The sequence below is a fragment of the Pinus tabuliformis genome, chromosome 4_1 (assembly GCF_031772625.1).
Source record: "Pinus tabuliformis cultivar Carrire ecotype Pingquan chromosome 4_1, CPIR1, whole genome shotgun sequence".
NCBI classification, from domain to species: domain Eukaryota; kingdom Viridiplantae; phylum Streptophyta; class Pinopsida; order Pinales; family Pinaceae; genus Pinus; species Pinus tabuliformis.
In genome coordinates, this window is record NC_142303.1 from 750,963,839 (window position 1) to 750,990,272 (window position 26,434).

The 26,434-nt window shown below is 36.6% G+C and overlaps 1 protein-coding gene across 1 annotated transcript; it reads left to right on the forward strand.

The window, feature by feature from the left end:
• The first annotated feature begins 24,720 nt into the window (after positions 1 to 24,720).
• On the forward strand, positions 24,721 to 25,720 carry LOC149178331 (uncharacterized). The gene is made up of 2 exons (XM_089423610.1): positions 24,721 to 25,158; positions 25,282 to 25,720. Exons 1-2 carry the CDS (start codon positions 24,957 to 24,959, stop codon positions 25,599 to 25,601), a joined length of 522 nt encoding a protein of 173 aa, XP_089279736.1. The 5' UTR covers positions 24,721 to 24,956; the 3' UTR covers positions 25,602 to 25,720.
• Positions 25,721 to 26,434: the final 714 nt, after the last annotated feature.

Sequence of the window (26,434 nt, forward strand, 5' to 3'; positions counted from 1 at the left end):
TAGATAATAGTATTTCCATTTTTAATTAATTTTTAAATACATAAAATTTTGCATATCTTTTTTCAAACTTTTAAATATATACACCTCTCAAATGTTTTTATTTCACTCTCTTTCATTACCAGATATAATATAAATGCCCTATTTCTTTATTGAAATCTAGAATTTACTTCTCCTCCCCCACCAGCCACTCGTGAATAAGTAGAAACATAAATAACAAGACATGACAATGCCAAAAGAAACAAATCGAAAACCGGTGAATGGAGTAGCTTCGCTGACAAGTAATTGCCCCACTCGCACAAAATTGCCATGTCTCTACTTATGATATTCTCCACTAAATTGCACTTGACATTTTGCTTATTGGGCTTCATACTGTTTTTTTGTCAAAAACACGAAATCTGTTCGAACCTTCGCGGACGCTTCGTATTGTGACGTGATGGCTACCGACTTTACAAAAATCATAACTCTGTCTTGATAAGATCAAAGCATGATAAAGGACTTTAAAGGTGGCACCAATTCCTTTAGAAATCCAGAAAAGCGCCTGTCCCATTCAAAACCGACTGACAAGGTGGCAAAACCGCGTAGCCGCGGGACATACAGGATCAGCAAGCAAACAATCAGCTTCTTCGCCTTTCTTTTCAATGAATGTTTCCACTCAATTTGCCCTATAAAGCAGAGATCTCTCAGCCCGACCGTTTTATCCAGACTGTTTTATTGTTGCAAGATTAATCTCCACATTCACTCAAGGATCGAATACCTTAAATACTTGAGATTTGTAGGTCAGCGATGACCCTCAAAGTTGCGATAGCAATCCCCAAAGATGGTGTTAGGCTAGTGGGTTGAGGGATGAAATTTAATGGGCAAATTGCATATCACATGGTGATTAAATAGAGTTAAAAAAATATTATATTTCTTTTCGTTGAAGCAAGAGTCGTACTTTCATAATCATTAAAACAGAAAATTATTTACATAGAATACAACCATCCACATGGAAACATGGATTTTAATCAAACCAAGGGTCATGAGTTAAGTGTTAAAACTCTGACCCAACCCACAAAACTCCACCACCCGAATTGGCAAAAAGTAACCAGGCCACATAATCCTCTGACCCATCCGAAAAAGGGGAGAAAACCGTTTAAATTCCGCCTTCAGAACACCTAGCTCCCACCAACTACAGAGGAGGACCTCGCAGAGCCCAGGCTCCCGCCAAAAAACCATTTGGGCCCACCAATAAGCACGCAGATTCCTGACCGTCGATCCTCCCAAATTGATCCAACGGTAGAGGTAAATATTGCGCCCCCTAGAAGTCCGCCTTTTAACCTTATGGCCCCACTGACAAGCTCGATAAATCACAGTGGTAGATCCATCGGACTTGATCCTGCGGCGGAGGGTCATATCGCACTGAGCAAAAGAGTTGTTGGTTAACGTGCGATAAGGGTAGGAAAGAAAACCGCCCCTCAGCGACGTGTCGCCCAAGGAGTGTGATCGCTCCCGAATTTTGAAAACCACTTCCCACCCAAGAGGCCCCCGATATCCCAGAAACCACTCAGCTAGCGGATTTGCGACCTTAGACAACGTATTAGAAGTAATCAGGTCACCGTTGAACTCTGAATTCTGGCAACTACCACTTTCGCTTTTGCAGCTGTATGTGAGCTTGAGCGACATGCTACCTCTTCCCTACAAACAACTGCGCTGGTCGCAGACGACTCCTAGCAACAAAAGAAAAAATGAGAAAAGGTAAAACTTGCACCTCATAAATCAACCAAATTATTGGACAGAGCTTCCTTAGTTTTGGTGCGGTACACCATCATATCCTCGACTGCTTGGATGTCGCACTGATCCATGAAACTGTCCTGAGGCAACCTATGCCCGCCCATCGCAACCCTGTACATGGTGCACTTCACTCCTTGATTAACCAGTAAATTAGCAAGTTTATTGACCTACCTTCGCACATGAGTGAAACTAACTGTGCGTAGGCCTCTGAGGTGGAGCTAGATCCTTTGGAAGACCTGGATCAGTCTCCAGTGATTTGAAACCTTCTCCGGCTCCGAGCCCCAACTAATTTTTTTGATTGTATTGATAATTATCTCAGAGTCAGCTTCGATAATTACATTCAGTCGATTATCTTGCACCAGAAGATCTAAGCACTGCTCCATAGCCATAGCTTCTGCCATATTGTTTGTAGCTCTGCCTAAATGTCCATGGAAAATGGAAAGGATATTACCAGTATCATCCCTTAACACCCCTCCAAAGCCCACATTGCCCTAGTTACCTTTAGAAGCCCCATCTATGTTATATTTTAGAAAGCCCAAAGGGGGAGGATGCCAGAATTCTTGCTTTGAAACCATAGCCAAAACCCTTCTGTTCAGGCCCTGTGACATAAGCCCCTGCATTTCCAACAGTCCTAGAATCCTCATGTCAGCAACTGAGGGTGTATTTTTAGGAGTGTTTCGCACTATGGTACCCACCGTCTCTTTAAGTTGAGTCAAAGTCTGCTTCAAAAGACATTGAAGGGATCTTTCTTCATTTTTGAAAATTCTCTTATTCCTTTCTTTCCAGACATTCCAAATAATGAAGCTAGGTGTTAGAGCCCAAGCAGAACCAAGAATTTCATTATCTGAGCAATTACTTCTCCACTTGGTTAGGGTGTTGAAGATGCACCCTCTGTCCCTGTCGCTCTTTTGGAAGATATTAGCAAAATATTCCCACAAACTAGAGGTGAATATACAATAATTGAGGAGGTGTTCCATAGTTTCTTCTTGGGCTTCACAGAGCTGGCAACTAGAAGGCCCCAGCACACCCCTTTTCCTTATGTTATCCCATGTCAGAATTCTCATATGATAAACAAGCCACATGAAGAGTTTAATCTTCATCCAACCTTGATGCCTCCACAGATTCTGCCAAATTCTATCCGGTGCAAGAGAGTCCATCTTGAGGAGTTTGCATTTAGCCTCCTTAAGATTAAAGGTACCCTCATTATTGTTGCCCCACCTCAATTGGTCATGCCCCCCTATCACTAAGATCTTCCTTTGTTCCAGTATCCGCATGAGAGCCTCAGCTTTAGTTTTCAAGGGGTTATCTTCCCTGTAAATCATATTCCTCCACTTTCTCCATTTACTTGCATTATTATTTTGGTCCCAAAAATCTTTGACCTGTGATAACCCTATGAAGTCTGTCTCTCTTTTGAGGTCCAGAAATTGTTCATTAAGAAGTATTGGTTCTTGTTGCCATTTATCTTCCCAAAAAAGTAGCAAATCCCCTTCTCTGATTTCCTAGAAGCTATTCTTTTGAACTAAGCCTCTGTTCTCCCAGGCCTTATTCCAGATGTATGAGCCCTTTATATTACCAGACATCCTTATATGATCGTTATTGTCCCAAGTGCTAGCATATTTTTCTGTCCAGATACTAGCCCACTGGGCCTTTGGTTCTTTGACCCATCTCCACCATAACTTAGCTCCTAAAGCCCTGCTTAAAACCTCTAGATCATCCAAACCCAGACCTCCTTGATTTTTGGGTTTGTGAATCTTTTCCCAAGCCACTAAGGCCCATTTCCTTTTTTTCTCCCCTTTTCCTCAGAGAAAGTCTCTTTGAATGGTTCTGAATTGTTGTAAGACTCCTTTTGGTGCAAGGAGTGCTGAAAGCATAAAAACTGGGATAGATTGTAGAACAGCCTTTGTAAGCACCAACCTGCCCGCCAAGTTTAAAGATCTGATGGTCCAATTCTTGATTTTATCCTACATCTTATTAATCACCGGTTCCCAGATACTCTTATGAAGAGGTTTAGGAGTAAGGGGGACTCCTAAATATTTCGAAGGAAGAGAATCTCTTTGAAAGCCTAGAATTCTGGAGATATTCTTTTGAATAGCAATATCAATATTAAAGAAAAAGATTTTAGATTTGAAAATATTAACCTCCATACATGTGGCCAAACCAAAGTCATTTAGAAGTTGTTTGAATGGCAAAGCTTCCTTGACTGTAGGAACTCCCTGCAACATGGTATCATCCACAAATTGTTGATGAGTCAAAGTCTGTCCATTCTCAGAAAGTTGAAGACCCTTGATTTTGCCTGCTGCTTTTGCTTGCTTAATCGATCTACCAAGTCCTTCCATCATGAGTATAAAGAGAAAGAGAGAGAGTGGATCTCCCTGGCTAAGGCATCGCGAGGGAATAAAAATCTTGGAGGTAGAGCCATTTACCAAAATTGAAAATCTAGAAGAAGTTACCAAAGCCATGACCCATCTAACCCAATTATGATCAAACCCAAAAGCAATAAGAACGCTCTTGATATAGGTCCAGTTCAACTTATCATAGGCTTTATCAAGATCCAGCTGCATGATCATTCCAGCCTTCTTGATGCTAGTCAGTGAGTGCACCACCTCCTGTGGTTGGATGATGTTATTGAGAATTTGTCTACCTTCCACATAACCAGATTTCTCCCCAGAAACTAGAGTGGGGAGAAGAGGTCTGAGTCTGTTAGCTACAACCTTGGATATAATCTTGTAAACCACATTGCACAATGCTATGGGTAGAAACTTATCAGGAGTAAGGGAATTATCCTGTTTAGGGATTAGTGAAATGAAGGAGGTGTTGAGTGCCTTCAGAATAGTTCTATTCCTCCTGGAATCTTCTACTGCATTCAGAATATCTTGTTTAACAATATTCCAACATGCTTTAAAGAAGTCCACATTAAAACCATCAAGACTTGGTGCTTTACCATTCTGCATTTCCTTGAGGACTTCACTGATTTCCTCTTCAGTTACTGGCCTGTTGAGGTTGAGATTATCCTCTTTGGACACTAGTCTTGGTATATGTCTGATTATATCTTTAATGTAAGGCTCTCTGTTTGGAATGCTTACCTGTGCAATCCCCGAAAATGTTGAACTAAAAAAACTTCAATTTCTTCATGGGTACTAAGTAGTTGCCCTTCCTCATCCTTAATCGAGGAGATACTATTATGAGCCCGGTTTGCCAAGGTAGACCTGTGGAAAAATCTAGTGTTTCTTTCCCCTTCCTTTAACCATTGCACTCTAGATTTTTGTCTCTAGAATATTTCCTCTTGTTTGCATAAGTTCTCCCACTCATGATAAAGGTTGGTGGCTCTATCGTTGTTGACTTTATCAAAGCCAACCTTGATAAGAGATTGATTGAGTATCTGCAGTTTGTTTCCAACAACTTTTTTTCCTTCAAAAATATTGCCAAATTCTCTCTTGTTCCACTCTTTAAGCCTGAGCTTTATGTGTTTTAGTCTTTTGTGAAGAAGGAACATACTTGTACCCTGAATATGTAGATCTTTAGACCACCAACTTGAAATGTTGTTGATAAAATCTGGATGGGTGAGCCAAATATTCTCAAATCTGAAAGGTCTATTCCTGGGAGTACCAATACCCCTGATCTCTAGGTGAATTGGCCAGTGGTCAGAACCTCCAAAGGTCAGAATCCTTGCTTCCATTCCCTTATCATTGAGTATAAGGTCCTCTGATATGATGAATCTATCTAACTTTGACGCCACCAGAGACCCTCCTCCTCTCCTATTGTTACAAGTAGAGAGACCATTACTTGTATCAATGTCAACCAGTTTCATAGTGTCCAAAAAATATTGAAAAGCTAAGGCGTCTTTGGTAAGAGCTCTGGTGCCCACTTTTTTCTCCGATAGTGATTTGATCATGTTGAAGTCCCCACCCAAAATCCATGGAATCCCAGCATATCTCTCTCTGAGATCCATAAGAGAATCTAGAAATCTCAATTTGTCATCCATTCTTTGAGGGCCATAAACATTCGTTACCAGATAGATCTCCCTATCCCCCACAGGTTGAATGACCACTGATAGATAATTTCTGGAAGCTTCAGCATCTATTATACCAATCTTTAGGGGATTCCAAAGAGTAAGAATGCCACCTGCTGTATTTTCTGCCTTGACTTCTAGAAACTCAAAATGACTGAGCCATTTACTATGAAGTTCTTTAATCTTTTGTATAGAACATTTAGTTTCCTGGATAAATATAATATCTGGAGCTTTCCTGGATATAATATCCCAAGAAGTAAACTTCATCATTAAAGATTAGTGAAAGAGTAACTGGTTAGATCTTTCATCTTACCCGAGTCTCTCATTAGCTTTCCACATTCCATCAGTAGCTCATTCTGCGTTTTTCTGCCCCTTTTCTTTCCTGGGCCTCAAGGTGCTAATCCTGGTGTGTTTTTATAGATTTCACACCTTCTTTGCCATGTTTTTCCTTGTTACCTTGCCTTTCCACCCCACTAGCCTGGGTTTTCCATAAGTACAGCTGTTGTACTCTAGAGAACTCTTCTTGAGGTAACAAATCTAACCCTCCCATGGTTCCCTGTTTCAAGAACCCTTCCAGATCTAGGTGCTCTCTATCTAAAATCTCCTACAGTTCCTGATCTTCCATTTCCATCTCACTCTAGGTAATTTCCTGATCCATATCCAGTTCTACATCACTCATCATAACCTCTTTCTGTATGTTATTGTTCTTTGGTTGGTCTTTGTCCTCCTCTGTCTCCTTGTCCTCTGGATATACTTCTATTCCCTGATCTACTTTCATTGTCTCTTCTTCCTCCTCAAGAACCGGGAACCTATTCTGCGTAACTTGAGGCCTTTCGGCTTGATGTTGCCTAAGACCCCTTTTGCCGCCTTTTCCTCTGTGGCTCACTTTTTGAAAGCTTTCCGTATCTTTCATTATGGAATTTCTGCTCCTATTCTCAATTTTACTGAGAGGGCAATCTCTGAACAGGTTTCCATGCTCATGACATCTGCGACATCTAAAAGGAATATGTTCATAATCTACTGTTTGCACCCATTCTTCATCAAAAACTTCCAAGATCAACTCATCCGGTAGAGCTCTAGAGAGATCCATTTCCACACAGATTCGTGCAAAGGAAGTATATTTTCCTCTTCTAGTGGCTTCTGAGGCCTTGACAAAACGACCTAATTTATTACCTATGGCCGTTAACGATTCTGTTTGCTAGTAATCAAGAGGAAGGGAGTAAAGTCTTACCCAAACCAGAACTGTAGCGAAAGTCTCCCACTCTAGGACAAAGTTCATCATAGAAGTATGGCCCTCCTTCAAACATTCTATCTTTATCCTCTCTGTTAGTGAAGACCACTGTAAAGAATCCTTTTGATCCCAGATCTAGGTCAATGCTCCCTTTTGGTTTCCAATGGTATTTAATCCATGTCTGTAAAGATTTTTTAGTGGGCCATACTCCCATGAATTTACAAATGATAGCATAAGTTTGCATGTGGTCCCTGTGTGCCTGCAGCGCAAGATCATTTAGGACCACCCTGGGTATAACCTCAGATTTGGGCTTACAAGGTCCTTTTTGTGCCTTGGTTTTTGCTCCCTTTTCCTTGTCATTTTCTTCCTTGTCTTTTGTGCTTTTATTCTCACAATGTCTGTCTCCATCCTTCTCCTTTTCCCTGCTCTCTTTCCCCTCGTCGTCACTTCTAACATCTTCCATTGGCTTCTTACCACGGTTGGTAACCGCTTGCTTGTAGGAGGGAGCAGAACTCCCCCCTCCTCGCCCTACCATGGAGATCAGTGCCTGAAAACTTTCAACCCTAGTTGTTCCTCGCCAGTCTTAGCGTCATGGAACTCAGAGATCGAGTTAAAAAAATATTATCGACAATATTTAACATTTTCAATTTTTTTCAATGAAAAAATTGTTTTTCATCCTTAAGAAAATGTGAAGATACATAATCAGTCAATGCATATAATGCCCACAAGATGGGAAATAAAAAATGAGAGCTACCAACAATAGAAAAAAAAGAGGAAAACATGGAGAACCAAAGAAAACTATGAAAACACAATAACAAAGTCCATGCCAAACCTAATAGATGGCATAGCAATAGCCGAGTGCCTTGGTAGTCCATTGAGAATCCAAGGGCCTTCGGAGCTCAAAGGAGCCCAAATTAAAAATGGAACCATCAACCAAGTGCTCAAAAATCATTCTTCGAGGGAGGAGGGAGATTCCATGTTTGGAGAGCGTCCGCAACCACATTTTGCTCCCTATACACATGGAGGAAAGATTAGTCTTCAAGAGAGGAATGAAGAGCAACAATGTCAGCCATTTAGTGGTGAAGAAGAGGGACCTCAAGAAAGTTCCACCCATGCAGCCAATCAAAAACAACTTTAGAATCCCTAGTTATAGCAAGCCCGTCAACATTTTGAAGAAGTCCTCGCAACACTACGATCTCTACCCGACAATTTGTGCCACCCCCACCATTCCAAAAGAAACAGATTTCCTTATTGGGACAACATAATGGATCCACAGCCGCAGAGTCCTTCAACAGAGGCTCCATCAAAAAGTCCAAGAGGAAAATAAAACCCCAAGTCCCGAAAGATAACTCAACGGTGAGGAGACCCTGGGATCCAAGTGCCAATCTTGAAAACAAAAACCCAACAATTTTGACACACGTAGAATGGCAGTCTGGAAGCCATTTCTCAAAAAATAGATGCATTCCTAGAACATTAGATCCCCTATAGAACATACATATGGAGTGCTCTGTATGATCTATGCATCGTGGTCCAATACATCAGGCACTCGTAGATAGAGGGCTAGACCCTATCAATCTAAAGATGTAGTAATTCTGCCACATGGTCCTAAATGGCCTTAACAAAATGATCAAATGGGCCAGATTCTTTTGTTAAAAAGACAAAAAAATGAGCATAAATCCAGTGCTCTAACAACCACTAGTAGCAAAAAAAATTGGGTTAGTTTCCACTCTGGCTTCTTCAAAGGGTAAGAAAGCATTAGGTGGTAGCCTATTATAAAAGCTACAAGCTCTCATTGCATTTAATTTAATAGTTAAAGGAATCATATATTTTATACACTAATCACATTTAATTTAATAGGTAGATTACCATTAATTTGACTTCACAAGGGCTCAAATAATAGATTAGTATTATCCAACTATTCGGCTTCATAACTATATAGTATTTTAAATTTTTATGTTTGCTTTTTGTTTTTTTTTTCAATTATGTGTATTATTTTTTTCTAAAAGCTAGTAGGACCTATGGATTATAAGTTTGAGTTGTGAAATCTACACAATCTAAATGCTCCATATATTCTTTATTTTCGAGTATTGAATCCATTCATATTTATGTATTCTAGAAAGCATTTAAAAAAATAGAAAACTATGATCTCGCTGGAAACTATATCATCTAAGTCCAACTAAAAAACCTAAAAAGTAGAATAGTTACTCCTCTTTTTTTAAATAGTGGAATGTATAGTTAGTTATAAGAGTAAAATATTTTAAATCATATAGTAGCACAACCATATTAATTGAGTGGTTATATACACCCTATGACATATTCCACCATTTAATTTAATTGCACCGATTGGCATTGAAAGAGGGAAAGTGACATTAATTAGCATATATTGACCACTTTATTAATGTGTGCTAGTTGACAAACAACATACTTGAAGAGGATTAGTAGGCCATGGTTGACTATGGTTAAATTTGGTCAAGTTATGGTTGATGTGGACTAAACATCATTGACCATGGTGGTTGAGGGTTTTTTATGGTTGACTTTGATTGATGAACATTGACCATGGTCAACTATGGATATATATGGTTTACCATAGATGACCATGGTTGACTAGTGTTGCATTGGTTTGACCATGGTTAAACATGGTTGACTATCGTTGAACATGTTGTCCATGTTTAACCATGTTGAGTGTGTAAGATTCTATTTGAGCATGGCACACTATGGTCAAATATGATTGATTATGGATGAACATGGTTGACCATGGTTGTCAACATTTAACTTAAGGTGAATATGGTTAACCATCATTGATTATGGTAGAGCATGGTTGAATATGGTTGATGAGAGCTAACAATGGTTATAGAGAGTTGATCGTAGTTGAAAAGGGTCAAACATGGTAAAAAAATGGTTGATGGTGGTTTATGGTGGTTGATGATGGTTGACAAGGTTAATGAGGATTAACCATGATTAACTAATTATTGATGTGGATTTACCATTAGGGACCACAATATACAATTGGTAACAAGGCTTGATTATGGTTCACCATGGTTAACTATGGCTAACCATGGTTGACCATTGTTGAGTTAGTTTGACCTTGCTTGAACATGGTTGAGTTTCTTGTCCATGTTCAACATGTTAAAGCATGAAAGAGGTTGTAAGATAGTGGTTGACTATGGATGAACATGGTCTACAATGTTTAATTACATGTGAATATGGTTGAGCATGTCGACTATGTTATTAAAGTGGTTGACCATGGAAGTCTTTAGATGGCCATGGTGACCATCTTTGTTTATGGTTGACCTTGTTTGATAATCGTTGAATAGGGTAAACTACATTTGACTATGGATGAATAGTGATAGCAATGATTATGAATGTTTAATGATTGGTCAATGTGGTTAAGGATGATGATTATGGTTAATGATGCCCAACCATGTTGCCCATGGTTTACTATGGGAGACAATGTAGAGCTTGGTTAAGGATGGTTTGTCCATGGTTGACCTTAGTTGATTATGTTAACCATGTTGACCAAAGCCAAGAAAGAGTTGACCATGTCCAACACGGTTCACTGTGTTTTCTATATCAACCACATTAAGAGTAGTTGATATATTCCAATTGAACATGTTTGACCATGAAGACTATATATGTGCATGTTTGGTCAATACTAATTATGGCTAACCATTGTGACATTGTAACCATGATTGACTATTCCAACATTGTGATATTGGGGTCATGTTTGACCTCTTTGATTATGGTTTATAAGGGTTAACCATGCTTTTTATGCTAGCTATGTTAGCTATGGTTGATTGTATTGAATGTTTTAATTATGATTGACTATGTGATGATGTTGATTATGGTTGATCATGCGATTATTGTTGAAAATGTTTGACCATTGTGAGATATTGTGACTATGTTGACTAGGGTCAACCATGTTTGAACATATTTGAAAATGAATCCTATGTTAGACCATGTTTGATCATAGTTGACTACGGGTGACTATTACCACATCATAATATTATGATACTAAAATATGGTTGTCACATTGTAGGATTAAATTTTTATCATCACATTGTAATATTGATTTTTCTTCATTGAATATTCATGTCAAATTTTGGTTGACACATTCTAACATTGTTATTTTTTTATCACATTGCAACATTGTTTTTCAATTCGACACATTGTGACAATGATTTTTGTTTATCTCAATGTGATGTTAATTCTTTTTTGGCATAGTGTGATTATTTATGTTCATCACATGTGATGTCATTTTTGTTAGTTTCATTGTCACACTAATATTTGTTTGTTACATTGTGATGTTGATTTTTGTTTGTTACATTGTGATGTTGATATTTTTTTTTATCACATTATAGCATCAAATTTTGTTTGTCACATTGCAATGTCAATTTTTGTTCTTCACATGCAACTTGGAATTTTTTATGTTACAATGTGATATCAATTTTTGTTTGTCAAATTGCAATCTTGATTTTAGTTCATTACATGTGATTTCAACTTGTATTCAACACATTACAATCTCGATTTTTCTTCATCACCTTTCCATGTTGATATTTGTTTATCACATTGTAATGTCAACTTCTTCTTTTTTATCACATGACACTATTATTATTTGTTCATCACATTAGAAGTCAACTTTTTCCATCATGTTATGACATTGATTATTGTTCATCACATTATGACATTACTTTCTATTCGTCACATTGAGACATGAATTTTTGTTCATCATATTGGGATTGTCAATTTTTTAGCATGGTTGAGTTTGTTTGAATATGGGTGAATAAGGTGAACATAGTTAACCATTATTGTTGATGATTAACTATAGACTAATATGGTTGTTCATGGTTGTCAATGTTTAACTATAAATTAATATGGTTGACAATGACTAATAAAGATTAAGCCTATTGACCATAGTTACACATTGTGAACATGATTTGACCATAATAGTTAATTTATAACTATACATAAATAGATGATCATATTAACTACAATTATATTATTATCAAAGTTATATTATCAAATTAATATTTTAAGTGGTAGTACCATTGTTATTAAATTTATATCAAAAAATTATTTATTTAACATGTAAAATATGTTTAGATGAGAACTTTTTCGAAGAGATCACATCGAATATTTTCTTGGAGCCAGCATTTTGAACCCTCCACTGTGGTTCATCATCAGGGGATAGATGGAGTACCTGATCTAACATTAACAGTATATATTGGTGGAGATGCTTCAAAAAAAACAATGAAAAAAAAATTGATCTGTTAGAAAGTTAAAAAATAAAATTAAAATTAAAATTTTTTGAAACATTAAAAAATCAAAGTAAAATAAAATTAAAATTAATAACTACATGATAATTTAAACGTTCAAAGACATCCTCATAAATCGAAATAAAATTGGAAAATAAAAAATATATAAAAGTATAAAGATAAAACACTAAAATTATAAAATAAATAAAAAAAAAAGTCAATAACAAAATTAATAAGTAATACAAATTTAAAAATATCTAACAATTCTATATATAATTATATAAAAATTAAAAAAAAAAATCAACACATCAAAAATACAATTTCCAACATAGCTACCAATACTAACTATTAATATCTATCCCAAAATACATATTCTTCTTCCTTTTATTATACGTATCATATGACATATATGCATAGTTTTTTTTTGTGCTATATACAGTTCTGTTGATAGTTCGTTTGATGAAAATTTGTAGGTCCCAGAACAACTATTCCTAACTATTCCTATGGAATTTTCTCGAGTGTATTTTCCAATGGGGAAGGAAGTGACTATTTTTGCTTTGTTAGTTGCCGTTGCAAGAGCTGCTTCATGCCTTTTGGGGCTCCATCACCTATGGGTTTGGTTTGCCCATAATTTGGCTTATAATGTTGCATTCGTTATGACTACTTGGGCTTTCACACTACTCACAATCAGCAATATTCCATGACATGATGATGCTTCTCTGAACATTCTGTAAATCTTTCTGAGATTTGGAATATTGGATGTATCTAAGTTATTCCACGTATTAATATATAAGTGTGAAAAATATAATAGGTAAGTGTGAAAAATATATATGTTTTGAGAGAAATTAAAAAAAAAAATTATTCGTTCATATTTTTCTTAAAATAAAAAAGGAAATATTAAAAAAAATATTCATTCACATTTAAAAAAGAAAAAAGAAAATAAAAAATACAAAATTTTAAAACATAAAAGAAAGAATATCAAATTATTTTTTTTCTACGTAAAGGCTAAATTTATTAATAAAGAGAAAATATTTACAGAGAGGTTAAGACCTCAGAGGAGGCTGAAGCCAGGGGCCATAAGACCAGATACCTTGATAGACAGATAACCCTATGACATCAATTCTAGGATTGAGAAGACCCAGTACATGATTTCCAGAGCCCTTACATACAAAATTGCGAATCAAAATGGTGAGCAGCACTACAGAGCAGTTAAGAACTATGGCTTTAATACTATTTGTGCTGCCCTGATAGCCATATACAAAATTTGACAAAAACAAGGGCTTGCTGAGCCAAGACCTGATACAAAGCATTAGACTATAATGGCTGATAACTATACCTAGCCAGAACCTGATACAAAACATAATTGACATAATCCAGAGAAGCATAGCACATAGGATATAAAGACCAGAAGGGAAGCTGCCATCAGTAGGCGCGGTACCGGATATTTCAAGCATGTTTCAGAGGGTCCGGAGCATCCTTTTCCACTCGGCAAGGAGAGCCCATCCACATGTCATCGACATTGTCCCCATCTCCCGTGTCGCAGCCACCTGGAGGAGCTACCAAGTTCAGATTGCCATCAGAAGGGTGCGCCGGCTCGACCGCTGTCAAATTGTGCTGAGCAGTATCTACTGGAGGCTGAGGGACCTCAGGAACATTCCCCGCATCCTGCAAGTCATCACAATTAAACACAGTTCCTACCACATCTCCCTGGAGCACACTGTCATCCTGAGACTGCGAAGGTGAGGTATGGACTGAGCTGCTGGGCTTATCTTCTTCCTCAGCCAAAATGACTGTAATGCTAGTTGAGAGAATTGGTTTATTGAGCCGATTGTGAAATTTAAAACGGGTGGTTTGAAATGAGTTATGCGGGAAGGGCCTGCTATGCTCAGAGGACGGGGAAGCCTGCTATGCTCTGGGGAGCAGGCTGAGAGCGACCACGTTTACCACTGGTGCCTCCACGGCGAGAACAACCACGGCAGCGCACCATCTTCAGGAAGACAGAGAGACCTGAGAAAGGAACTAAACAAGACCAGACAGAACAGGGCCGAGGGTGGGCAAGCCAGGTAAAGAACAGACTTCGAAGAAGCCAAGCTGCCAGAGCAACACAGGGATGCAGGAATAAAGGCAAATGGATGAGGAAAGACCCGATGAGAATGATAACCAAAACCAGAGACTGAGCCATGATTAAAACAACCTGCGCCAAATCTCGAACAGGGAGCGCATTCAATGCCGAATGCTTGACAAGCTGCCTGTACCATAAGACATTCATTTCAATCGCGGGAGGGTAATGAGAGCCGTGCCGGATCGCCAGGTGCGAAGCCAGCTACCGACGCAATATTAACCAGCATTGAATGTGCCTCGGGAGCACCCGCATCCGGGTAAGAAATAATATCAAAATTAAATGTAAAATGTGGCAAATTAGAAATGGAATCTTTTTGGTATTTTGTTTCTAAATATTTGTTCATAGAAAAATATGATTTCTTAATATTACACAGGTTGGAAATTTTTTATTTTATTTTCTAATTAATATTCAACCTATGATTTACTCTTCATTAAAAATACACCCAACTCATTATTTACCCTTCATTGAAAATAATCTCGATATTTTAATTTATATAAATTAAGATATTAATTGTATTTTTAATATTTAATATGGTTTTAGGTCACTTGGGCACCATTCATGCTTAAGGTAGGTAAATCATATTATTAAAAAAAATCACCTATACCAAAATTAAATAATTAAAATTTGTCATGTCATATTAAGTACTTGTATCTCTTTTAAGTCTTAAAGGATTTTGATTGGCTTACAAATTATGATGTGTAAATTCAATGTTAACTTTTTAAAATAAAATTTCTTCTAATCAATGACGGCCCCTTGTTTCAGATATTAAGCATGGATGTGAACATGCACTCTGAAGATATGTTGTGTTTTTTTCAATGATTTTTTTTTTAAATGATTTATTAGTCATATTCATATAACTCTTGAAAACCTTACATGTTCCATATACTATTGTCATCAGGATGGGTTTTTCCATATGGTCAATGCTTTTATAGCTAGTGGAATCACATCAAGTTGTACGAAATTTTCCATCTCATAACATATGTTGAAAACTCATCTCAACCAACTAGTAGGTAGGTCCAGGGTGTAAAATATCTACCCAAATTTGGAAAATATTAGAAAAATCTAAGGAGAATAAATCATTCAAAATGAGGGTTTTTCTTTTACTTATTTACATTTAGATTTGGTACCTACAAGTTTTCTATCCACCCATAAATCAAACCCTTCGAGGGATATCTAACCAATAAGTTGTAGGTTTAGGGAAGTGAATAATTCACAAGTCAGGGCATGATCTATAACTACTTTTTGGTGAGTCTTGTTTCTAGTGAGTTTGGATCTTATGTAAACGGTAAGACTTAGGACCTAGTTAACTTAGCTTGGTAGCTGGAACAAGCAAAGTTTGACTGGAGAAACTCAGAATACAACAAGGATTTCATATTTATTCAAATATTAATTAGGATTTTTTTGATACAAGGATAAGTAAAATATACGAGGAAAGTGAGAACTATTCCTTCCTTAACATTAGTAAGTCAATATAGTGCTTAAAAGTTGAAATATCGCTAACATATATTCCTCAAATAGCAACCATTTTGGAATGAATACTTTAGATTTGAAGGTATGAATGATCATGTCTTATGATCGCGAGGTAGATGTTATAGGCCATTTTGTCACATCCGATCAGTGACCCTCCTAATGGGATAAATCAACATCCTATTCCCCTTGTCACCATCTTGCACAAAGCCCTAAACATGTACCTTTCATTTCCTAGAGTTTTAGCCCTGAACTGTTTCATCTGTGCCAGTTTGAGTACCAACACTCCCTATAAGCCTACTAGGGTGTGTTCACTAGTAGGTTGCTCCATTGTGGCCTACATTGGTCACCAGCAGGTTTCTCCCCTTTGCACCTGTATTGGTTCTAGAAATCTAAGAGAATGAACGCAATTCTGGAAGCTTCACCTTCTAGGAGTTTCTAGAAGTTGTTAGAACTACTTACCTTGGATATATCATTCAGATCTTATCCATCCCTACATTGGATGTTTCACCACTTATCCTTTGATCCTATCCCCCCATCAAAGGTGGACCTCTTACAGTAGAATGGTAATTGGATAAGAACTCCTAACTTACCTTGCTTCTCTATATATTTCCATCCTGCTATGAGGTTGGGGGTTGGATTTTGGAGAATAATTCACCCTTTGTTGTTGTAGTGAGTGATCATCATTCCATGCATTTAGTGTGATTGGAGGTGCATATTGTGACAAGGAAAGGACAAGTCAACAACTTGGAGGAGCTCTTCTACAAGATCAACTACTAATTATGGTTGTAATCTCCTTCCATTTATAGTAATGCAATGAACTAATTGTTTTCCTATATCTGATGTTGTTTCATATATTTAAATACCATGTTGATCTATTGAATGAAGTACTTAGATGATACTGCATACATCTCATAGTTTCTTGGCTTGTGTTATCTGATTATCCAGGTTCTAATTTTGCCAATAAAAGCTGGAATTAGAGCTTCCAAGCTAAACAAGGAGTGAAGTGTGTGAAGGATTCCAGTTAGGCCTCACTCCATTATCTATTTCATTTAAGGAAAATCATTGGCTTCTTTGTCTATCTATTGTTCTAGGTTAACCAACGACCTAGGGGAGTGACTTTTGTCTGCAATCGTAGATCCCCTATAACAAATTGGCGACTAGCTACGAAAAAGGAAAACCTTAGTCGAACATGGCTAAGAGGTTCTCTTGGGTATTTTTTTCTACCTTTTCAGACCTAAGGGATTATCTATGAAAAGGGACATCTGGAGTTTCCTTTTTCGCCTCTTTTTCAAACTCTCTAAACATGAAAAAGATGTCAATTTTTACCTTCACCGGACTTGTTAAAACATCAGATAGTGATGGACTTTTCGAACATGATAAGATCGAACCACTCCTTCTCAGGGTTCATTAAATATACTAGGATATATTGATCTAAAGGATGGACTTATAGATCAAGCATATGTTATCCTCCTCAAGCTTGTTAAAACATAAAGAGGTATTGACTAGTATGGTTGGGGAAATTGGGAAAATAAGGGATTCCATTTTTCTAATGGCAATGATTCGCTCTTGAACATGGCACTCTTCCACTTCATCTCTGTGGTTATTGGGTTGGGTAATCTGCTTGTCTTTCGATTATCATACTATTTTCAAAGCCTCCATCTTGGTTTTGGGTCAATGCTAACAATGCCATTCAGTGTCATTAGTGTGTTCAAGAGAAGTCATTCAGTTGATCTCTGATATAATATTGCTAAGCCTTCATTTCATGTTTTCCCTTCTTGATCCAGTTCCATATCAGCATCATTATGTCTTAGTCATCATACCAGTTTCGTGTCATTGGTGGGGGATACATTAAGGCCCTCCTATGACGGGTCGCTTCTTGTCGACATCGGCACATCATCCAGGAATTTTTCTTAGAAACAACCCTTGGTACCTTGGTACTTGCATACATCAATGGAAATTTTCCTCACTCTCAGTGACAAGTTTACATCAATGGCCTTCGACCGAAAGATTATTTGTGGTGTTTGACTTCAACTCATTGATTCACACCATACAGTTTGTACTATGGTACCTTGAGAGCCGTTAACATCATTGATGGGTTCTCTCGCGTCTGTTAATGGCTTACATCATTGGTCAGTAATAAGATGGTGTCGACCATGTTCTACTCTAGCTCATTGATTCACATGGTTAGACTCATACTTTTATTGGTCGTGTGAACGAGATAGAAGACCCCAGTTCTAGTTTCATCCATCTGGGCTTCGATTTCAGGATTATAAATAGATCACAATGTATGGTGGTCATGATCATATTGACAGTCATCTAGTCATGGGCCCACCAGCTGCATCAGTGGATGTGTCATTTGATCATTGTACATGTTATGTTAATTTATGAACTGAGTATAGGTATGCCTCCCTCAGCATATAAAGATGTTGTGTTGTAAATGTATTGTAACAGATGAAGCTCGCCATTTTTCCTTAATCCCTACATGTCACAAGGTAAATCACTTCAATGACCAGTGATCATCTTTGACTTTGCGCTTTAGGGGGAATTTTGTTATAGACCATTTTGTCACATACAATTAGTGAGCCTCCTAATGGGATCAATCAACATCTTATTCCCCATTATCACCATCTTGCACAAAGCCCTAAGAATGTACCTTTCATTTCCCAGAGTTTCAGCCCTGAACTGCTTCATCTAAGCCAATTTGAGGACCAACGCTCCCTGTAAGCCTACTCGGGTGCGTTCACTAGTAGGTTTCTCCACTGTGACCTGCGTTGGTCGCCAACAGGTTGCTCCCTTTTGCACCTGCTTGGTTCTAGAAATATGGGAGAACGATCGAGATTCTAGAAGCTTCACCTTCTAGGAGTTTACAAAAGTTATTAGAACTACTTACCTTGGATAAATCATTTGGATCCTATCCATCCCTACATTGAAGTTTTCACCACTTATCCTTTGATCCTATCCCTCCATCAAAGGCGGATCTCTTACCCTAGATGGGTAAGAACTCCTAACTTACCTTTCTTCTCTATATATTTCCAGCCTGCAATGAGGTTGGGGGTTGGATTTTTGAGAATAATCATTGTACATGTTATGTTATCTTATGAGATGGGTATGGGTATGCCTCCCTCAACATACAAATATTCCATGTTGTAAATGTATTGTAACATATGAATCTCATCGGTTGTCCTTGATCCCTACTTATCATAAGTTAAAGCACTTCAGTCATGATTCATCATCTCTGAAATTGTGCTCTAGGGGGCATTCTATTATAGTCCATTTTGTCACATCCGATTAGTGAGCCTCCTAATGGGATAAATCAAAATCATATTCCCCCTTATCACCATCTTTCATAGAGCCCTAAGAATGTACCTTTCATTTCCGAGAGTTTCAGCCCTGAACTGCTTCATCTGAGCCATTTTGAGGACCAACACTCCCTGTAAGCCTACAAGGGTGCGTTCACTAGCAGGTTGCTCCACTGTGGCCTACGTTGGTCACCAGCAGGTTCCCTTTGCACCTGCGTTGGTTCTAGAAATCCAAGAGAATGATCGAGATTCCGGAAGGTTCACCTTCTAGGAGTTTCTAGAAGTTGTTAGAACTACTTACCCTAGATAAATCATTTGGATCATATCCATCCCTACATTGCAGTTTTCACCACTTATACTTTGATCATATCCCTCCATCAAAGGTTGATCCCTTACCCTAGAATGGTAATTGGATAAGAACTCCTAACTTACCTTGCTTCTCTATATATTTCGAGCCAGCTATGAGGTTAGAGGCTGGCTTTTGGAAAATAAGTCTTCCCTTATATTGTTGTAGTGAGTGGTCATCATTGCATGCACTTAGGGTGATTGGAGATGCATATTGTGATAATAAAAGGACAAGTCAACAACTTGGAGGAGCTATTCTACAAGATCAACCGCTACTTATGGTTGTAATCTCCTTCCATTTATATTAATGCAATGAATTCACTATTTTCCTATATGTGATGTTGTTTTGTATATTTTAATACCATGTTGATCTATTTAATGAAGTACTTAGATGATATTGCCTACATCTCATAATTTCTTGGCTTGTGTTATCTGACTGTGCAAGTTCTAACTTTGGTAATCAGAGCTAGAATTGGAGCTTCCAAGCTAAAGAAGGAGTAAAGCGTGCGAGGATTCCGAGTAGGCCTTACTCCATTATCTATTTACTTTAAGGAAAATCATTGGTTTCCTTGTCTCTCTGTTTTTCTAGGTTAGCCACTGACCTAGGGGAGATACTTTTGTCCGCAATCGTAGATCCCATAACAATAGATAAGATGTACAGCTAGATAATGGTTTATTATAGAGAAAGGTTTAAAATATACACCATTTGGACATAATGAGCATAATCCCTTAATGGGATAATTACTTTTTCACCTTTGTTAACTTGGAAACCTTAACCAATAGACAAACTCTCCATAAATGCATGTTTTTTGAACCTCGATGTAATGTGTTTATTACTTAGAACATTATCAAATTTCAAAATTCCACCAACATTCATGACAATTCTATCTACTTAAGGTCCACCTTGCCAGCTTACCTTAGTCAAATATATGTTAATTCTACTTATCCTTGCAACTTAATTTTATCAAAATGTTGATGATGGTAATTATACTTTAATAAGCCCCCTTATTGGCCAAGTTGTTAAGTGTTACATAAAACTTGTCTTAAAATTTTACAAATTTGGTGTTGGACAAGGGATTGGTACATATAATGCAAGATTTCTCTCTACTTTGGATGTTCTTATGAATGAAGTGGTGATGAATCTCCACATGATTCATCCTTGAATGCAAAAAATAGTTTCTCACCAACTTCAGGGTGCCCAAATGGTCACAATATAGTGGTTTTCTTCATTCTATTAAACCCTTGTATCCTCCAATATTATGCTTTCCCACAATGCCTCATATGCACTAGATACAACTTTATAATATTTTTTTGTGCATAATGCTAGAATTTTTGTTTACTTCTCACTATTCCATGAAATTGAACTTGAACCCAACCTTAATACATATTTGGTGGTAGCATTTCCATCATCTGATGATACGACTAGTTTATATTTGTTCAACTTATCAAATTGAATTGATCATTCTTGACCAACTCAACACCAAAATCAACAGTTCCCTAAACACGAATTAGTATAAGTTAGATAGATTAGACATCTTCTAGTTGTTTGTGTAAGGTAGTACCTACCTTCCTTAGATCCTTCGTGTACATAGCTTCAATCTAGTCTTTAATGGTTTTGTTGATGGTTTGCAATCACTCATCTTAAATTTCCTAAGAAATTCTTTACATGCTTTGCTTGAAAATAAAAGATATTTTCTACCTTTTTCCATGCCTCCAAATTGAGACAATAGTGCAAAAGTCCCAAACCTATTATCCCAAATGTTTCTTCCAAGTCATGCTCCATTTGAACAATTGATTTGCACTACCCCCATATTATGAGATCATCTATATAAACTACAAGAATAATGATGCCCTTAGCATTTTGTTTGATGTATAAATTTGAAGTCGATTCTCTCTAAAAAAATATTACCTCTTAGATTCTCATATATTTTTGGATACCTTGCCCTTGGTAGTTACTTCAAACCATAAAATTATTTTATTAGTGTGTGAGTAATATTCTCCTTATTTGTCTCTTAGTTGATTCATGTATACCTCCTCCCTAAACTTCCCATTTAAGAATGCACTCTTTACATTCATTCGATAGATGATCACAACAAATTGCTTTGCGTGCCAACACCAACTTATTTGTTATGATTTTTTTTTACGAGGTAGATGTCTCTTTAAAATCAACCCCTTCACAGTATGCATACCCTTAGCTACGAACCTCAAATTATTTTAACATTGGAGTCATTTTCATTATACTTTGCAAATGGAAGACCCATTTGCAACCAATGCTTTTCTTCTTGTTAAGAAGTTTGACCAACCATTGGTCTTATTTTCCTTAATGATGTAAACTTTGATCCATTGCATCACTACTTTCTTGATCGTGTCTTTACTAACATCATTTTTTTCATATGAATAATTTATGTTTTCACCCATAAGAGAAAAATTAATATAATTTACCTATTTCTTCATCTTATCTATTACAATTTTTGTAGGCTTTATAGGTATCAAAGAATGAAATTTTTTCTCCCTTATCCTTGCTACAAATGAAGGGTATTAAACTATCCCAAGGGGTGTTCCAAGCTCCTAGTGATAGCATCTCACTAGTGGATATTTAGCCCTTCCATTCAATACACTAAGTGACCCCAACCTAGGTTTAACCTAATTACCAAAAAAGAAAAAAAGTGTTTGTTTATTCTCCCTATAAGCTACCTCCTCATATGAAAAAGTAATAATGATAATACAATAATGTGCTCTCTCTTATGACATTATTAGGAAATCTATATGTTATTATCTTGTCTTTTAGTGAAGATAATAATTGTCATTTTTTTCCAAAGATAGTGACAACATTTGATTTACAACAAATCATTATGTGGCATGAAGATTTACTCCCTCTACTCTACTTGATAACATATTTTAGTCTAAAATTATCCAACACCATTCTTTACCTAAGCCAACCCACAACATATCATTCTAAGATGTAGATGTGCTTTACTTCTCTTCTACTCTGCCTCAAAGTGGTTTTTAATTTAAAATCAAGCAATTGTTCATCTGATTTGTTTTAAGTTTAAAATTACAACAAGATTGCCAAAGTAGGCCCCATTGCTATTGAAAATTGACATCTTAGGGATGAATTTTTAAAATAGAAGAGTCTAAAAATATAATTTTTAAAAAATAGAAAGGCTCAAGTATTACTTTTCAAAAATAGTAAATCGCCTTGCATCAATTGGTAATCTAGTATTGTTGATGGAAAATCCCTTTTGATCATCCATCAATCCTAATAGTTCAATTTCGACTTAATCATCAATATTATTATTATTATTATTGAAAATAAATTCAAGTCTCTCAATCATGAGACTCAATCATGTCATATGTAACTCTCCTCAATTAATGCATATGTTACTCTCTCTCTCTCTCTTAATGGATTCATTCCTCTCTCTTTAATGATTTTACGTACCTCCTACACTCTCTTGCACACTTTAATGATTCACCATAAAAATATTCCTCTTACACCTCTTTAATGCTTAAGTTACACTTCTCTGCTAAATGCATAAGTTACACTCATCTCCTTTATGGCATAAGTTACACTCCTATTTAGGCATATGTAACTCCTCCTCAGGGCATAGGCGTTACTCCCTCATGAATTTGACTTCCACGTTCTTCCTATATATTTGTGCCTCTCATCCTCGATACACTTGTGCTTATGAAAGGAGAGTTCGAACTTGAGAAAGAGAGAGTTGGAGAGCCAAGAGAGAGAGAGAGAGAGAGAGAGAGAGAGAAGATCTTGGAAAGCCAAAGTGATTCAATGTTTGCATCAACTACTCCTATCAAAGATATTCTTCCAGTTTGGGTGAACTTGTACTTTGTATCTCTAATGAACAATTGATTTGTAATAAAAGAAGAATCTGGTTGGGTTTTCCCCTTGTGGGTTTTGCCTTGGTCATTGACCTAACTTCTTTGTGTCTCATTGATTTCTTGGTTATCTTCCATTGTACATATGGTTTATGTTCTATCTACGATTACTTAACTTTTTTTGCAGCATAAAGAAATTTTGGATTTAAGTGATTGTAACAACATAGAACATCATAATTTCAACAATTGCATGGTGTTTGCTATGAGGAAGTGTGCATAATTTATGAGAACAAGACTTATAATCAGGTGCTTTTAATTGTTGACAATTAATTTTAATGTTAATTCGATTGTTATTGAGAAATTTTGATATAAAAAATAGATTTTAAAATAAAATATATGTTATCATTATTTTATAAAGGAATAATTTCAATAAATCATTTGTATGTTATTGTCATTTTGTGTTTTTTCTTATGATAAATATGTGAAAAATTTTAACATAATTGTGTTATTGAAAAATAATTTTTGATTAACTTATTATCAAAACATCATTTATAAAGAGAATTCTTAAAAAAAATATAAAAATCCAAAATATCAAAAAAAAAAATATCTAATAAATAAAAAGGAATCTAGATATTCCTATTCCAACACTAGCTCTAATTCTTAAAAAACAAACAAACAAACAAACAACTAAACACAAAATTACTCATTTTTCCTAATGAAACATATATACCACCTTCCTAAAATTTGTTATCCCAATAATGTTAGAAGCACACACCCATTGTCACTGTTTTTAATAGCCACAATTATCCCAAAATTCCTATAAAACATGACCGAGAAAAACCAATTAACAACCTAACATCCAAACCCCATCAAAATAAAATTTATCAAAAAAATCACTTACTTTTCATACCTTGTCTGACAAGTAATTGCGCCACTCCGCACAAAAATGACATGTCTCTACTTATCATGATCTTCTCTACTAGCTTGCACTTCACTCAAGGTACTTGGATTTTATAATGCGTTGGTCAAAACACGAAATTTGTTGGAACTTATCCACCCGCTGCAGGGTAACGGATGGATAGACGCGGCCCTTTTCGTTACCTACTTTTCAATAATGATCATTATCTCATGATAACATAAAAAGCATGATAAAGGACGTTACAGGTAGCTCTAATTCCGTTAGAAATTCAAAATAGTAGTTGTCAACTTCAAAACCTTAAATAATTGAGAATGACGACATGGCAAAAACGCGTAACCGCGGATTAACATGATCAGGTAGCGCTAATTCCTTTGGAAATTCAAAACGGTATTTGTCAACTTCAAAACCTTAAATAGTGGAGAATGAGGACATGGCAAAAACGCGTAGCCGCGGATTAACATGATAAGGAAGCAGACGATCGGCTGCTTCATCTTTCTTTTCATTGAATGATTGCCCTCAATTTACCCTATAAATCAGATATCTCTCAACCGCAGCGTTTCATCCAGAGCGTGCTCCTGACAGAAATTCATTGTTGCAAGAGATTGCGAGAGGCAAATCATCAAAATTATTTAATCTTTTTTCTTTCTGCTGGTCGTTAACGAAGGACTGCTGTCTTACAATACTCTAGAGAATTGTGGGTTAGCAATGGATGTGGGAGTTGCGATATCAGTCCCCAAAGGTTATGCTGGGCACATGTGCCATATGTTCCCCGCGTTCTCACGACCAGTGCCGCAGAAACATAATGGGAGAGTTCCCACTGTTTCTGCTGCAAAGGGAAAGAGAGGAGTTAACCCGAGGGATCTCGTTATAAAAGCTGCAAGCTCCGGCGAATACCAGTTTGGTTCAGGTAGTGTTGTTGTTTGTTTTTTTGCTTTTTAATGTTAGATTGCAGAAATTATAGTTATTGACTGTTATGGCATGATTGGTCCTTTATACTGTTACATTAAGTGCTGAATTGTATTGAATGCAGGTCGCCGGAGCAAGATTGACGCGAATATGATATTTCTGAGAAAGCGAATGTTCTACCTCAAAATGCAGGAGATAAACTACAAGACTCCAGAAGAATACATGCAATGGGAGAAAGAAGTGTATCCCGCGTATCATGCGCAGGTATTCAGGGCAATCGAATGGTTGCAGCACACTTTGATCAACACTCGCCCTATAATTGCAATCACACTTTTGAGTTTGATATCTTCCAGCGTTCCGTTATCGATTTTTATTGTATCAGCGAGTCCTGTATGCCGCGTGGGTCAAATTACGATGGCCTTTTTGAGCAGTTTGCACGGTTAATCATGTGTAGATGACATAAGTGGAAAATGTAATTTACCGTGATGGGCAGCAGACAATTAATTACAACTGTCATTTTTCCACTCACTTTTTCAAATTTAATAGTTACAGCGGTCGCATAAGATGCAGAGAGCGCAACTCAGCAATTCTAAGAATTATTGTTTTCATATATTTTATAAATTTAATTATATTTATTTTAAAAATAAATTAACATTAATTTATTTTAAGAGGGTTTAAGAAATAAATTAGTACAGATAATTTTTTCGTAATATATGTGTGAATTGTAAAATTAATTTATAATCTAAAATGGTATGAATGGTTTTGATTTTTTTTTTAATTATTATTAATTTTCGTGGAGATGGTCATATCTCACTAGAATTTGGTTTTTTTCTTTTCAAAAATATGGTGGTGGGAGTGTTTGAATAGTTCTTTTTTAATGGTGGAAATGGATTGAGCACCATCCAAAAAAACCTCTCGAGCACTCAAAATCTTGAAACTTGAACAAAGTGTTTGAATAGTTTTCTTTAATGGTGGAAATGGATCGAGCACCATAAAAAAAACCCTTCGAGCACTCAAAATCTTGAAACTTGAACAAAGAAATTGGAAAAGCAGACATGGTGCACATAATACACACAAAAATAATTAGTATATTACATTTTGAAACCAAAATAGAACCACATATTCCAAACTACGAGAATATTATATGGTCGTCATCAACAATTACATCCACTAATTGACGCTTCTTTACCCCCAAAGGATAATCTCGATATTGAACCACTCTATGGACTAACTACTATCTATCAAAATGCAAGAACACTATGGACTAACTACTATCC